Source organism: Leopardus geoffroyi, chromosome B2 (genome assembly GCF_018350155.1).
Source record: "Leopardus geoffroyi isolate Oge1 chromosome B2, O.geoffroyi_Oge1_pat1.0, whole genome shotgun sequence".
Classification (NCBI taxonomy): Eukaryota; Metazoa; Chordata; class Mammalia; order Carnivora; family Felidae; genus Leopardus; species Leopardus geoffroyi.
The window spans coordinates 35,111,352-35,128,407 of NC_059332.1; the positions used below are offsets into that span (position 1 = coordinate 35,111,352).

The window sequence follows — 17,056 nt, forward strand, 5'->3', positions numbered from 1 at the left end:
TATATATATGATGTTTTCTTCCTATCCATACACACCTATGACAAAGTTTCATGTATCAATTGGGTGCAGTAAGAGATTAACAATGGTGGCTCATAATAAAACAACCACAACAATATATTGTAATAAAAGTCATGTAAATGGGGTCTCTCTCTTTCAATGTATCTTACCACGCTGTGCTCACCTTTCCTCTTGGGATGATGTGAGATGATAAAATGCCTACGCGAGGAGACCGAGTGAGGACAATGATATAGGCGCTGTGACACCACAGGAGGCTACTCTTGACTTTCCAATGACGTAGGAAGGAGAATCATCGACCTCTGCCACTGTTGACTAGGGTAAATGAAACCGGGGTTAACCAGGATTGTGGAAGGCAAAACTCCAGACAAGTTGGGGGGGCGGGGGGTGGCAAATATGGTGAAGCTGCCTCGACCCACGTCCACGGCGGGAGTGGGTGTGGAGAACCAGCCACTCTCGGCGACCACGGCCGGAAGGGTAAAGAGGTGTTTCCGGGAAGACATTTTTTTTTTGCTTATTGATTCATCTCCTCATTCTGCATCACAGGGTTTCTTTTGCATTAAAATTTATTTTCATTAAGAGAGGCATCAGTTTCCAAATACTAGGATGCATATTTGTAACTGAGCTCTGTGTCGCGTCGTGAAAGCCTTCCACACTGTTCTTCGTTCTTGGCATATTGGTACACGTCTGTCGACAGAAATGTGGAAGAAATGCCAGTGCTGGAAAGCATTTCTAACTGAGCATTGTGATCACTGTAACTGATACGTTATCAGTTTCTGGTGTAGTATAGTGTGCGGTCTGCTTTACACGCTATTTCACACTTGCCAGGAAGCTTTCTCACCGAACTTTTTATCAAAGAGCTATACATAGTTGTTATCACCCACTATTTTAAGACCACCATCTCTACTCAACACTGTGTAGACCATTATGAGAGCGAGCAAAGTTTTATATAACCTATAAATGGGAAATGTGTCTGGGGTGCCTGGCTGGCTCAGTCGGCTAAGTGTCCGACTTCGGCTCAGGTCATGATCTCACGGTTCGTGGGTTCGAGCCCCGCATGGGGCTCTGTGCTGACAGCTCAGAGCCTGGAGCCTATTTCAGATCTGTGTCTCTCTGTCTCCATTTCTCCCCCACTCACAGTCTCTCTCTCTCTCTCTCTCTCTCTCTCTCTCTCAATCTCAAAAGTAAATAAAGCTTAAAAAAAAATTTTTTTTTTAAAAGGAAATGTGTCAGTGGAGAAATGAAACCAAACGCCAACCAGTTGTTTCATCTCCTATGGCAAAATCACCTTATGGCCAGTTAGTTATGTGACAAAAATGTCTGCAGCGAAAACTCTTGCCGCAAAGATGCTTACAGCAAAAATACCGGACACAAGTAGACACTATTGAGCCTGTTCATTGTTGTTGGTATGATGAGCCACTCTTGTTTCTGATTTGCTTTTAATTATTCACGAAGCGAAGCATCTTCTCAGATGCTTCTTGCCGCTGAGTTTGTGGTTGAGCGGTTGTTGGTTCTTTACTGAAAAAAATAATTCAACATATTAAGTTATATTGTTTCCTCCGGGAAGTGCTCATTATCCTCAAGAGAATACGTGGAACCTCTTACTTCCTATAACACACAGGAGTTTCGCACTTCCTGTAGAAAAGGAGACTATTCATTTCAGCAACAGCCAAACACAGAGCACTTGAAGTCACATCCGAGGACTCATCAAAGGAAACCACTTCTCCTGGTTTCAAGGGCTTGTGTTCACAGGGCTTCAGAGGTAAATTTAAAGACTCCACACACAGGAAAAAGTCATTTCACGCTGCAAATATAAATTTTACACAAGAAAAAAAGAAGAAAGAGAACATCAGTTGTTCAGTGCAAGTGAGTTTTGAGCCAAATGAAATGTCAAAATCTTGATATAAGGAGGCTGGTCTTTTTTTTTTTTTTCAAGTTTTTATTTAAATTCTACTTAGTTAACATATATGGTAGAATTGGTTTCAGGGGTAGAATTTAGTGATTCATCACTGACATACAACACCCGGTGCTCATCCCTTAAGTGCCCTCCTTAATGCCCATCACCCATTTAGCCCATCCCCCACCCACCTCCCTCCATCAACCCTCAGTTTGTTCTGTATAATTAGGAATTCTCATAGTTTGCTTCCCCCTCCCTCTTTTTTTCCTTCTCCTATGGCCATCTGTTTTGTTTCTTAAATTCCACACATGAGTGAAATCATATGGTATTTCTCTTTCTCTGATTGACTTATTTTGCTTCGCATAATACACTCCAGCTCCCTCCATGTCGTTGCAAATGGCAAGATTTCATTCTTTTTGATGGCCGAACAATATTCCATTGTATATATACCACATCTTCTTTATCCATTCATCAGTCGGTGGACATTTGTGTTCTCTCCATAGTTTGGCTATTGTTAATAGTGCTGCTATAAACCTCCAGGAGCATGTGTCCCTTGGAATCTGTCTTTTTGTATCCTTTGGGTAAATACCTTAGTAGTGCAATTGCTGGACTGTAGGGTAGTTCTATTTTTAATGTTTTGAGGAACCTCCATGCTGTTTTCCAGAGCGGCTGCACCAGTTTGCATTCCCAACAACGGTGCAAGAGGGTTCTAAGGAGGCTGGTCTTGATGGATTGCCCCCATTCATGTCCATGCCTTCCTTTACCTCACGGGCTGAAAAGCCGAAAAGTACACTTCCCACCCTCCTTTGCTGCTAGAGTTTCAGATGTGAATTAGGCCCTGGCGACTAGATGCTGTGGCCCAAGATTTGGGAGGAGCAGGTGAGATGGGATGTGGGCACAAGCAAGGTCAAGAGAAACTGTGTTCTTCAGCATTCCAGCCTGTGGGCACCCCTTCATGGAGCAAGGGTAGCCCTTGATGCCCAGGTCACAGGAATCATGGTGGCGTTCCAGATCACTGTTGGGGGCCACAACTCAGGACCCACTCCTCCACCCCTTCTGACGACTTTAAAAGCCTCTAATTCCTTTACTGCTACAACCAGCTGGCACAGCTTCTCTTTCCCCCAACTGTACCCTGATACAGCTCACAAATTCTTATCTCCACGGAGCCGGGCAAGATATGAGGAAAGAAAAAGAAAAAAGCATGGACATAAGGCAATGCTGTCATGAGTCATGCTTAGTATGGGTTTCCTAGTCAACACTCTAGTCAGATGACCTCGTCCCCGTAGAAAATTTGACATGTGCAGGAAAGGCCGAAGAACACAATCAAAATCATCTGTTACTCCACAGAGATCAAATATTGATGAGAAGCAAACATCCAGCCCCACTGAGATGTAGTCCCAATGGGCCTGGCTGTTGCTGCTGTATTCAGAATCACTGGGCTGGTTTGGGGACTCACACTTACTATCGAACGCAACACTACAGAGCCGCGCCCAGCCCCTTCCCAAGAGTAAGGGAGAAAAACTGTGGCACTAGAATGTGACAAAACACGCTATCTGCCTCCTAGTTCTAACCCACTTGGTGATGGTACCAGGAGGCTGAGTATCTGTACTCTTTCCCTCTCCAATCACCCCCCGCCGGCCCCCTTCCTGGAGGGGGTCCTCCATAACCCTCTAGCTCAACCTACAACCTAAAATCAATTTGTCTCCTTAGTTCACCTGGGCTTCTTCTTTCCACCTTTCATCCAAGGCCAGAGTTTCCTTCCAGAAACCTCTTTCCTCTCTGTCCAAGAGAAAATAATGTTACTAATAGCCGTCATCTATCGGATACTCTGAGCCACGGAGCAGGTACTCCTCATAAGAACCCTACAAAGTAGAAATTATTCTCAGGTTACAGATGAGAGGCTCAGAGAGGTTGAGTCAATTTCCCAACACTCTACAACTTCTAAGAAGTAGAAACAGTGTTCAAGCCCACAACCATCAGGATGACAAGCCTGGTTTTTTAATCCTTGGGCTCTGTCCCACTCTTAGGGGCCCGGCAAAGTGCCTCTGACCTGCCGCTGTCTTTGGGGAAGCTGTCGCCCCACACAGACGTCTGTTTGCTCACAAACACTTTTTTTCCCCTTAAGAACATCTTTATTGAGATCTAATTCACATGCCAGAAAATTCGCATGCCATAGTTCTTAGTATATCCAGAGTTGTGTATCAATCGCCACTATCAGATTCCAGAACATTTTCACGGCTCTGAAAAGAAATCTCATTCCCATTAGCAGTGCTGTCTAGGACTCCCTCATCCCTCCCTCATCCCTGTAGTCCCTGGAAACCACTCCTCTACTGTTTGTTTCTATCAATTTGCCTATCTGGACATTGCGTGCAAATGGAATCACACAACCGGAACTTTATTCCTTTTTATGGCCAAATAATACTCCATTGTACAGATTCCCACATATTGTGTATCTGCTCATCAGTGGATGGACATCCGGGTTGTTTTTACTTTTTGGCTGTTGTGAATCATGCTACAATGGGCATTTGTGTATGGATTTTTGTGTGGACCTCTATTTGCAATTCTCTTGGGTATGTACTTAGGAATGGAATTGCTGGAGCATATGGTAAATCTATTTTACCTTTTTGAGAAATTGCTAAACTGTTCTCTATAGCAGTTGGACCATTTTACATTCCCACCAGCAATGTAGGAGGGTTCCAATTTCTCCACATGCTTGTTACCATTCATCTTTGTTTTAACGTTTATATTTACTTAATTTGAGAGAGAGAGAGAGAGTTCATTTGGAGAGGGGGAGAGAAAGAGGGAGAGAGGAAATCCCAAGCAGTCTCCACACTGTTAGTGCAGAGCCTGATGCGGGGCTCAAACTCATGACCTACAAGATCATGACCTGAGCCGAAGTCAGATGCTTAACTGACTGAGCCACACAGGTGCCTCACCATCTTCATTGTGCCATCCTTTGTAGGTGTGAGGTAGTATCCCATTGTGCTTTGGTCTGTATTTCCCTAATGATCAATGATGTTGAGCATCTTTTCATGTGCTTTTTGACCATTTGTATATCTTTTTTGGTGATTGTTCATTGTCTCTTCAAGTCCTTTGCCTGTTTTTAGTGGGGTTATTTGCATTTTTATTATTGGTTTGTAAGAGTTTTTCATATTTCCTGGGTATAAGTCACTTGTCAGATATAGGACTTGGTAATATTTTCTCCCATTTTCTGTTCTGTCTTTCCAACTTCTTATTTTGATGAAATCCAATTTATGTTTTCTTTTGTTGCTATGCTTTTGGGGTATCATTTAAGAAACTGTTGCCCAATGCAAGTCATCAAGATTTACTCCTATGTGTTCTTCTAAAGGTTGTATAGTTTTAGCTCTCATACATATGTCTTTGATTCATTTTGAGTTAATTTTTGTATTAAGTTGGATTTTGTATTGAGTTAAATTTTGTATATTGGTGTGAGGTAAGGTTACAGTTTCACTCTTCTGCATATGGATACCCAGTTGTCTCAACACCATTTGTTGAAGAAACTATTCTCATTGAATAGTCTTGACACCCTTATCAAAAGTCAATTGCCATCGATGTATGGGTTTATTTCAGGATTCTCAATCCTATTTCATTGATCTACATGTCTAGCCTCATGCCAATACCACACCGTTTCCTGTAGCTTTGCAATAAGTTTTGAGCCTGGGAAACGTGGGTCCTCCAACTTTGTTTATCTTTTCAAGATTGCTTTGGCTATTGTTCTGGCTATTCAGGGTCACTTGCAGTTCCACATAAATATTAGTATCAGCCTATCCATTTCTGTAAAAAAAAAAAAAAACAGTTGGAATTCTTACAGGGATTGTATGGGATCTGTAGGTCAATTTGAGAGTACTGCCGTCCTAACAATGTTAAGTCTTCTGATCCATGAACATGGGATGTCTGCCCATGTCTTTAGGTCTTCTTTAATTTCTTTTAGCAATGATGTATAGTTTTGAGAGCATATTTCTTGTTGTTTATTTGAGTTTCTTTGTAAGTATTTTATGCTTTTTGATACTATTGTAAATAGAATTGTTTTTAAATTTCATTTTCAGACTGTTCGTGTTAGCGTATAGAAATACCTGTTCAACTCACTTAATTGTTCTAATAGATTTTTTCCTCTGCCCTTTTCATACACGATATCATATCATCTACGAACAGACATAATTTTACTTCTCCTTTTCCAACCCGAATGCCTTTTATTCCTTTTTCTTGCTCAATTTCCCTGGCTAGAATTTCTGACATGAGGGGGAAAGTATCTACTCTTTCACTGTTAAGTGTGATATAGCAGCAAAGTTTTCATAGATGGCCTTTACCAGATTGAAGAAGTTCAATTCTATTCCCAGATAGGAATATGTTTTTCATGAAAGAATGTTGTATTTTGTCAAATGATTCTTCTGCGTCTGATGAGATGATGATGTGGGTTTTATCTTTCACTGCATTCGTATGGTATATTACATTGATGTTCATAAGCTCTTGGTGTATGGGTTTGAGAGAAAATTAGAGCTATATTTGAATAGTAGGCCTCTAATCCCTGACAGGAGGAGACTGTACCCAATGGAATCAGTGACTATTCCTGAAAATATTTGATGTCACACAGTTAACTGCCCTCAGTGCCAAAGCAACAGTTCTCCGATTCATCCCAGACAAAGGACAACCCCCCTCTCTGTCTGAAAACCTCTAGTGATAGGAAACTCACCTTCTAGGACAGACAGGAGTGGCAGGCCTGGGAGCAGACTCGAAGTGTGCCAAACAATTTTTTGACAAGAGTCAGAGCATTCTTCATTGTGTAAGACAGAAACCCCAACTCAAACCAACTTAAGTGGAAGGAGATTTGTTAGAAAGCTATTGGGGTTGTCAAAGAATTGAAGGAAGATCTTCAGGGATCGGGACAGCTCAGGGCTCCCAAGGACTGGAAACGGACGACAGGCCCTGTCATGACTTCCCCTCACCTCCCTGCTTCTCCGTGTAACTTCCCTGCCAGCTCTAGTCAGAAAAATGCCAGGGAAGGACTCTGATTGGCCTGTCCTGGGTCACATGCCTTCTCTGGACCGATCACTGTGGTCAGGGGAATGAGTTTTTCTCAATGGCCCCACTTGGGTTGCGAAGGCTTTTCCCAATGCCAGGGGCAGGAGGCTGTGATGGAGTAGGAGAGAAGCTGCTCCCAGAGGCAAAATCAGTTGCAGGAGGATGGCAAGAAGGATACTGGGCTGATGCCCACATCATCCTCTTGCCAATCCCTTTTGGGCATCACCCTATGAAGATTCATTCTTCAAGTAGAGATGTGATATGAAAGGAAATTCAAGGAACTCCCTTACCTCCACTGAAACGTCATCAGGTGACTTTATCAAAGAACTGAGCCATAACACAGAAAAGCTTACAGGGTAGGACCCAAGGCGGCACACGTATTAGTTTTCTAGGGCTGCCATAACCAAGTTCCACAGACTGGGAGGCTTAAGCAACACAGATTTACTTTCTTTTGGTTCTGGAGGCCAGAAGTCCAAGGTTAAGCTGCAGGCAGGGCTTGGTTTCTTCTGAGGCATCTCTCCTTGGCTTACAGACGGCTGCCTTCTTGCTGTGTCCTCACAGGGTCTTTCCTCCGTGTGCGCACATGCCTGGTGTCTCTCTGTGTGTCCTAATCTCCTCTTCTTGTAAAGACACCAGTCGGATTGGATTAGGGTCCACCTTAATGGCCTCATTTTACTTTAGTTACCTCTTTAAAGGCCCTATTTCCAAATATAGTCACATCCTAAGGTATTGGGATTTAGGGCTTCAAGAGATGAATTTGGTGGGGTGTGGGGAGAGGCGCAATGTTATCCACAGAAGGAAGTTAGAAGATATGTAGCAAGGGGTACTTCATGAGATTACTTTTATTTTGGAGCCAGAAAGAGAAACCTGCACTTGAGTTCATGGGTAAGGAGCCAGGTAGCTCAGGACAACCAAGATACCATTTGCAGTTAGAGAGGCTACCAAACGTCAGTTGAATAGATTTTCTGCCAGCCCACTCATTTTACAGGTGAGGGGCCTAACCCAAGGTCACACACACTAATAGCCCAGGCAGAAAAGCCAAAAAGCACGGGGGTCAGAGTAGATGGGGCAGAGACAGGTGTCCAGCAGAGAGTCCCTTCCATACTGTGAGGAGAGGCACCCAGGCTGGGACTCCATTCCCTAGCCCCTCTGCATCTATGTGTGCCCACCTGTAGCGGTCAGGATCACGGCAGGAAACGGAAGGCACACTCATACCGGACAAGTATGAAAAATGTAATAATGAGACCATTTACAAGGATGCATGCAGGGTGTAGGGAGAGCAGCAAATGATGGTGCAGTTTCCTGGGGCTGCCAACAGTGGGCAGTGGTTACCACCCTTGAGTCTAAAAGGGCAAGCGGAGGGAATGGGAACACAACTTGGAGGGAGTGACCATATGGAGAGGGCAGTGACAGAAAAGTGGCCTTTAGTAGAAGAACATGGCCAACCTATAGACCTGGTTGGGACTGGGGGAAAGTCCCCAGTCAAAGAGAGACTGGAGGAAATACATACCTTGGCCACACTCTCCGGTTTTTCTGCCAGTGACTCCCTTGACCAAACCCAACTCAAGCAGAAGACCAAAGAGCCCATTGGTGCAATCCGTACAGGTCCGTCTCCTGGCCACGGAGCAGGATAAAGAAGGCTGGAAGTGGAATGAATAAAGGTGGAAAGTCATTCAGTAAGAGCAGGAAACATATCTGTATGTTACTTGCCTGAGTTCTGACAATGGAATGTGGGCAGAAATGACGGATGCCCCCCCCCCCCTTGCTCTAACCCATGAAAACACCCTCCCAATCTTCTATGCTCCCCCCCATCTGCTGGCTGGAGGTCAAGCCCCCATGGCAACCACATGAAGAAGATAATAGTGGTGCCTCCATCAGCCTGAGTCCCCAGATGACTTCATGGAGAGAGGATCCCCTCCCCACCCTACCAACCAAACTGTGCATGTTAAATGTCTACCATGTTCAACCACTAAGATTCCCGTTTATGTACCACAGCTAGTGTTACCTTAACTAATACAGTAGAAGCAGATTAATCAGGACTGACTTCCTTAGAAGAGGAGCCGGATTTTGATCTGGGCATGTCCAATTTACTATAAAGTCAATTGAATGAATTTACATGATCAGAAAGGCACTTCATCAGGCTGAAAATAAAGATGTGGTTGAGCCACAAAGCCTTTGTTTCTCCTCTTTCTTTGGGGACCTGCCGTTGGCTCTAGATCAGATCTTCTGCTTTGTCAAAGGTCCTTTTCTCTTTTTGTGGCTGATCGAGATCCAAGCTGGTGAATCATTCACTCTTCAGCCAGGAAAACATAACATTCTTTATTGCAAATCACTTTAGAGTTTGTGCAAGGCTGGAGTTGGGATGATCTGCTCCAAGGGTTGGAAAGGGCCCTGGATGAAAGCCAGGACCCAGACCTTCGGGCTCCCTTGACACTTCCGGTCTTCAGTGGTCCCATCCCTCAAACAGGATCAGATCATAATCCTCATAAGGGATGGTAGGGAGAAAAGTGCTTTGTCAGATGCTTCAGAATCTGTCTGGAGACTTACACACCATGTCCAGCCACCTCCAGCCATCTGCTCCCTGATAATCTATCTACCCTCCATCCCAGGCCACAGGTAGAGAACCTGAGCATGTCGGTAGCCAGAGTGTGTGACTAAAGGGAAATCCCTTCCTGATAAGCACTGCTGGGATTTCAAGAGCCATACTTAGAACTCTGGGGCTTTCCAGCCAGAGTGCTTTCAGTAAGACACAGTACTTTCTTGAGTTGAGATGTTTAGATGGGCCTGACCTGGAGGGTTGAGGCCTGTTCGGGAGAATTTATGACCTCATTGGCCTTAGCTTGTGGTTCTCCCACAGGCAAAAGAGGGAAACAGCTCTGCGTCAATCTGATCATGTCCTCCCAGCCAGCCCACATTATTCATATCCATTAAGATTGCATCTGATTGCACGTAACAGAAACTAATAGAACAGTGTCTATCTGAAAAAACACTCAGGAAGTCTATCCCACTTTCACGATGGGAACCGCTGGCCAAGGAAAAGGGCTCGGAGAAACAGACTACAGGGGGAAATTGCAGTAAGTGAAAAAGATTTGCTCAGACTTCCACATTTGTCACATCTCTGACCGCTCAATTTAAAATTGCCCCCCCCCCCACTTGACTCTATTGTATTAAAATTGCCTCCCCCTCCCCACACTTGACTCTATTGTATTTTCCTTCCTGGCACTTACCACACCACCTGACATCAGATGCAGTATTTATTGCTTACTTATCTGTCTTCCCTAGTTTCTAGAACAGTGCCTACCTTACAGTAGGTACTCAGTAAATATTCGTTACATAAATGAGTACATCATTTCATTTACAGTTTCTCAACAACGGAATGTGGCAAGCAGGATAAAAGATGCTGTTAGCCACTTTACAGATAGGGAAACCGAGGCCCAGAAGGTTGACTTCACAAAAGCCACCAGAGAACTCAGGTAGCCCCAGTCCTTTTGATTCCTAATCAACCCTCCCCCCCCCCCCCCCCCCCCGCACCGCACCACCTCCCCACAAGCAGGGGAGGGGGGAGGTAGAGAGGCTTTTGACACGCCCCAGACTTATGAAAGATCTCATCTGGGCTCTGCTCAAAAATTTGATAAATTACTCAGGGATAAGGTGATAAGAGAAGGAGATCCAACAAAGAGCCTGGGACTCGGGATTTTAGCAGCCAGTGGCCTGAGGGTTGGGAAAGGAAAGGGGACATTATCCCTGAGGTGCCCTCGATTCCACCTCCACGCCCCCAACCCCCACTATTTACTCTGTTCCCAGAGGTGCTGAGCTCTCCATCTGCGGACGTGTTTAATCAAGGGCTGGAGGTCCACTTACGGAGTAGACCCGGGCTGGAGATGTGTATTCACACCCGCAGAGAAGGCGGGCTCACGGCAACACAGGATACTGTCAACAGGCAGTGGGCTCCGACACCCGCCCCAAAAAGAGGCCTTGCGCCACCTGGTGGACGGGACTTTAAACTGCAGGCCTTTCCAGGGAGAAAAGCCCACCGCCTGAGTGTCCCCAGAATCCTAGGCTATGAAGACACGATAGAGGCTCTCCCAGTTTCACAAGGACCTGCATTCATTTGTGAGAGCTCAACAAGGCCTCTGCGCTGGGTCAGGCACCAGTAGGCTTCAGAGAGGCCACTGTTACGGGGAGGATTTATTCACGGGACTCAGGGCTTGCTAAGGCATGTCCCTGGGATTGGAGGGAACACATCCCTCCTAAACTTTATTCCAGATTCCTGGGAAGGCAAACTGAGAAGCACTTGGCAGGAGGAGGCTCATTTCTTTGTTCTGCTTGTCTTTGGATTTGGGAGTGACCTTGAATTGTCTTTGCCAGGAAGTAAGATTTTCCAGTTCTGTTCTGCATGAGAAACCACCCACCACACACACACACACACACACAAAGTAACAACGATTTAAAAACAAACAAAAAATGCCGGGCGTCTGGGTGGCTCAGTTGGTTAAGGGTTAAGCACCCGACTTCAGCTCAGGTCATGATCTCTCGGTCCGTGAGTTTGAGCCCCACGTTGGGCTCTGTGCCGACAGCTCAGAGCCTGGAGCCTGTTTCAGATTCTGTGTCTCCCTCTCTCTCTCTCCCCCCGTTCATGCTCTGTCTCTCTCTGTCTCAAAAATAAGTAAACGTTAAAAAAAAAAAATTTTTTTTAAACAAAATTTCTTTTAGGGGCACTTGGGTGGCTCAGTCAGTTAAGCATCTGACTTCAGCTCAGGTAATGATCTCACGGTTCATGAGTTCAAGACCTGCATCAGGCTCTGTGCTGACAGCTCGGAGCCTGGAGCCTGCTTCCGATTCTGTGTCTCCCTTTCCCTGTGCCCCTTCCCCACTCACCTTCCGTCTCTGTCTCTCTCTCTCTCCCAAAAATAAACATTAAAAAAATTTTTTAAAAACTCTTTTAAAAGCTTTTGCCCCATGGACACCATATCCTGAAAGATTCTGTGTACCACAGTGCATATTTTCATTATGTTTATTATCCTCTTGCATCATTATTATCATCAAAGGCCTTTACAGCCACCAGTGGGAGCCACCGAGGGCCTCAGCCATCAGCATTACCACAGGGTGTTCATTTAATTGAGCAAAAGCGTAGACATTTGAAAGCTCAGTGGGCCAGGGCCGTCCCATCTGAGGGGAGTGCTGGATTCGTTCAGCCCCCCTAAAACACTGAAGCGGGCTCTGGCTCTGGGCCAGGCTTCCTTCTGCTCTGGGTGGTGACACCCAGGGGGCCCAAGGGCAGTGGGCGCCCTGCCCCAGGCCAGCGGCTCCTCTCACCACTTCTCCTTTTGGTTTCACTTCAGTTCTGGGGAAAAGGGCATGGTTTTAATTAACCATGCATCCCAAGCCTGGTCCTGGGCGTTAGAGGCCAGCCTGGTTCCCTTGAAGCGGGACAGGCTGCTAAGTCATCCGGTGGGTGAACACTCGAAGGCTCCCTGTGGACTCTAAATAATGATTTTTCCTCACAGCATCCGTTGCCCCGTGATGTGGGGCATGTGCAGTTGGTGCTGTTGGGACCCAGAGGTCCTCATGGGTCAACCACGGGACGGCCCCTCCCTGTCCCCAAAGGCTGTCCCTTCACCCTCATGAGGGTGTCAGCCCCAACTCTGGTCTGCTTTCCTGCCTTAGCAAGCAAGGTTGAACCAAGCACATGACTTGGGGACCCTTTTGCACCGCCCCCCCGCAAGGGATGGGCTTCTGCAGTCAGCCCTGCCACTGATTCCCCTGGCCCACCCTCAGCTTATGGTGATCAGAAAGCCCACAGCCCCACCACACATCCAGGCCCCCCAGAAATGGGGCAAACAGAGACAGAAGCCCATAGGATCCTTTTTTTTTTTAAGTTTATTTATTTAGATGGGGTGCCTGGGTGACTCAGTCAGTTAAGCATCGGACTTCGGCTCAGGTCACGATCTCAGGGTTCGTGGGTTCGAGCCCCTCATATAGGGCTCTGCGCTGACAGCTCAGAGCCTGGAGCCTGTTTGGATTCTGTGCGTTCTGCCTGCGTGCATTCTCTCTCTCTCTCTCTCTCTCAAAAATAAACAAACATTAAAAAAAATTTTTTTTTAAGTTTATTTATTTTTGAGAGAGAGAACGCACCTGAGCAGGGGAGGGGCAGAGAGAGAATCCCAAGCAGGCTCCATGCTGTCAACACAGAACCCAACTCAGGTCTCAATCCTGAACCATGAGATCAGACCTGAGCCAAGATCAAGAGTGGGACACTCAACTGACTGAGCCACCTGGGTGCCCCTGAACCTTCTTAGACACCCCGTCTGGCACCTCCCGAGCAGAATTCACCCATGCCACTTTGTCCACCACTGTCTCCAGTGGGCATGCCTCTCACTGAACCTCTCCCTGGGGACTGCGACAATGTCTGTGTGAACTTCCCAGACGCAGGGCCGCACTCTCTTTGTATGCCACCAGCATCCCTCCCCCTATCAGCAATTAACTCACAGTGGTTTTGGAATTTTTAAAAATTTCGTTCATCATTAAAATATTTTTAAAATACGCACATTCTGATTTCAGAACAACATACTTTTTTATATATATATAATTTTGTTAATGTTTATTTTTGAGAGAGAGAGAGAGACAGAGTGCGAGCCAAGGAGGGGCAGAGAAAGAGGGAGACACAGAATGTGAAGCAGGCTCCAGGCTCTGAGCTGTCAACACAGCACCCGACGCGGGGCTCGAACCTACGGACTGCGAGATCATGATCTGAGCCGAGGTCGGACGCTTAACCCACCAAGGCACCCAGGCGCCCCAGAACAACATACTTTTTTTTTAATGTTTATTTATTTGGGGGGAGGGTGCAAACAGGGGAGGAGTGTAGAGAGGGGGACAGAGGATCTGAAGCAGGCTCTGCACTGACAGGCTGACAGCCGAGAGCCCCATGTGGGGCTGAACTGTGAGATCACGACCTGGGCAGAAGTCAGATGCTCAACTGACTGGGCCACCCACATGACCCCAGAACAACATACTTTTTAAACTCTTCCCCCAAATCGTGGAGCTATCCCTGTGGCAGCTGAGTCCAGAAGTCCCAATGAGGGGCCAAGCCAGCACAGAGGAGGGGACCGGACTCCTTCTGAGCCCAGGAGCACCTTCACATTCACCGCCAGATGCTGGAGAGTTGGGGGTATGAAGACCTTACTCTGGAAACGTACGTGTTTTCTGTTGATGTCTACAAAACTTCAGAGAGAACACTTGGGTAGAAAATGTGGATTAACCTCACGGGGAGGGACCAGAGGAAGAAGCCAAGAAAGGTCGTCGCCACTAGGCTCCTCCGCGAGAGATGATGGGTCACCGGCATCGAGGAGCCCAAAGTGCGGCAGAGTCACCAGGGTTGAAGGAAGTGCTAGATGTCGTCACAAACGTACACCGTGTTACATGTCAATCATCCCTCAGTAAAGCCGGCGGGGGGTGTGGAATTTCCTTGCGAGGGAAAAAGACTGTTGGCAAGAATCCACATAGCAGAGAAGATGGAGAACAATGGAGCCTGTGCTCCTGGGTTAGTGTGGTAAGTGGTTTGACCGGACGGAGAGAGTGACTGGTGTCATTTATTTCATTAATGAACCTCTTAACACACTCACTTTTGAAATAAATTGTGTATCGACTGTTGACTTTAATAGTATCTGGCAAAAAAAGAAAAAGAAAAAGACAGACATGGCCGGCTCCTTTTTCAAATCATGAGAATATATTTCCTGCTCTGTAAAATCATTTGTGAGGAAGTCCATTCTGACATGGTTCCAGTGACCCATCACTTTTCAAGAATCCGACTATGTAAAAGCTGGATGTAAACCCAGAGCCTCCCCTGACGCCAGGTACACAGCAAGTGCTCCATTAATGCTGGTGGAGGGAAGGGCTGAATGAATCCTTTCATTCCTGTCACCGAGGTGTATGTTCCTGACCAGCGCCTGGGGAGATGGGGAAAGGGTGGAGATCCCCCTCCCCGGGAATGAGTGGAGAGGCCAGGGCTCCCAGCTCCTCCGGGGTGGTAGACTTCTGCCCAACCCAGGCCCCGGTGGTCCCAACACTGGGTGAGATTCATCAACCCCTGGGTGAAGAAGACACAATCGCTGGGATAAGCGGCTGTTAACAACCATTAACAAACACATCCCCAGGCGATTGCCAACGGTTCCCTGGAAGAGGTAACCTATGAGACCCCATTAGGAGTCAGCAGGCTGAGCTGGGCTGTGTGTCCTTGAGCAGGTCAGTCCCCCTCTCTGGCCTCAGTTGCCTTATCAATAAAAGGAGTCTGGACACGCTGACTGTGACAGCCTTTCCCAGCCCAGTTGTGTAGTTCTGGGTTAAAGAGGATGAGAAAAGCTATGGGGCATGGGTTCATCCTGGAACAAAGTCAAGGAAATGGAACAGTCTGAAGGAAGATGACAGCGGCCAAGGATTTTCCTACTGAATATTTTGGACAAGGCCACTTGCCCGGCCTCCTCTGGTGTGGAACTGTCGAGGGCCCCGGCGGGAGGGGTGGGAGGGGGCAGGGAACCAAGCCAGGACATAAGCCCCGCTCAAGAGTGGTCACAGTTCTGAGGGCCAAAGTCTGAGAATCCTCATCAGCTTCTGCACAGTGATTCAAAGCCAGTTCAGGCTCAGCCAGAAGGGGGATTTCCTGGCCTGCTGGGGGCGAGAGGCAGGAGTGGTTTCCTCCTTCCAAGAAAGAAGATGTGACTATAAGAAGTTCTGTTTTCAGCAAAGTGAAAACACTCCCTTCCCTTTCTGCCCCAAACCTTACTGGAGGGGTCGCAGGGCAGAGGTTCTGACCCCCTCGGGAGGCCCCAGCCAGTCTCGAGGCAGGGGGCGGGGCGGGGGGGGGTATGGAGCAGAGAGAAGCTGAATCCATAGCACAGAGGCATTTCCCTGCTTTAGAGCAGCTTTGGGTTTGCAGAGTCCTCTTGGCTAACACGGATTCCGTACTCCTTACAGAGCAGGTGCCCACTAAGCATGTCACAGACACTGTCTTAGGAAGATTTCCTGCAATGCTGAGAGGTCAGGGCAGGACTAGCCTCTGCATTTTGTGGCTGAGAAGCCTGAGGCTCCAGAGAAATGAAACAACTTGCCCAAGGTCACGGGAGATAGGAAACCACAGGTGGAGAGGGAGTGGAGATCCTCACTCGGTCACTGTCACAGAGGCACCAAAGTTCCGAAAACTCGGGAAATGGAGGTTGGGCCAAGTGAAATGAACTGTTCAGCAGAGACGCTGAGGGCAGAGAGGTAGGGCCACGGCCTCTGCTCGAGAAGTGCCCAATACATTCAGAGTCACTAAAACAAACCAACCAACCAAGTAATAGCACTGGGTTTTGGAGACACATCCCAGCTCTGCAAACCTCTGCCTCCATTTCCCCATCTTTAAACTTCAGGGGTTTGGAGTGTGAATTGAATGACATAAATTATAGGAAGGACCCTTAGCACAAGGCCTGGCACATAGTAAACGCTTAAATGTCAGTTACCATTATTATTACTAAGACTGACAAAACAATACTCCTTTTTCCCAGCCAGGATCAGCCCCCCGAGGTCAGGTTGTCATGAGCTCGTCCCTTTCACAGATGAGGAAACTGAGGTCCAGTAAGGGATCTCCGCTTCCTTCTTCTGTAAGTTGAAGGAATTGGGCTGGATGCTCTCACTCCCAAGCTGGGCAGGCAGCAAGGGGTAGGGCAGAGAGAGGGATCACTCCCTGCACTCCACTGAGCCCCAGGGCTGCCCTACCGAAGAATGATGCCCCCCCCCCACCGTGTCCTGAATGTGAGGCTTCCCAGTTCCCAGCCTCCCAGGTGCCCAGGCAGCTTTGAGGTCAGAGACAACAGCTGTGATCCCTTGAGTGCAAAACCTGCTGGGGATCCCTGCTGCCCTGGGAGGGAGGAGGAGGCCGCCGTTCGGCCAGGTGCCTTCCCGGGAGACTCGGTTGGTACCCAGAATCCACCTGCCCCTCAGGGAGAGACTTGCAGCATCTCCTCGTTGAAATCCAACCTGCCCTGCTCCGGGCTCTCTGGTTGCTCCCTGTCCTGGACGACCTTCCTGGGCGTCTTCAGAAATCTGGAATTTGGGCCCCAGGAGCAAATC

The 17,056-nt window shown here is 47.3% G+C and overlaps 1 protein-coding gene across 11 annotated transcripts in view; it reads right to left on the reverse strand.

Annotated features, from left to right (window-relative positions):
* Positions 1 to 1,226: 1,226 nt before the first annotated feature.
* ETV7 (ETS variant transcription factor 7) overlaps positions 1,227 to 17,056 on the reverse strand; it is a 39,509-nt gene continuing 23,679 nt past the window's right edge. For 6 of the 11 annotated variants that reach the window (XM_045500810.1, XM_045500806.1, XM_045500807.1 and 3 more), the window contains one exon: positions 7,982 to 8,592. In XM_045500810.1, coding sequence (XP_045356766.1) covers positions 8,202 to 8,592 — 391 coding nt within the window. In that variant the 3' untranslated portion in view covers positions 7,982 to 8,201. Of the gene's footprint in view, positions 1,534 to 1,620; positions 1,820 to 7,981; positions 8,593 to 13,844; positions 14,417 to 14,570; positions 17,030 to 17,056 lie in introns of those variants that run through there. The other 5 variants (XM_045500815.1, XM_045500811.1, XR_006717876.1 and 2 more) reach the window with 4 other exon arrangements.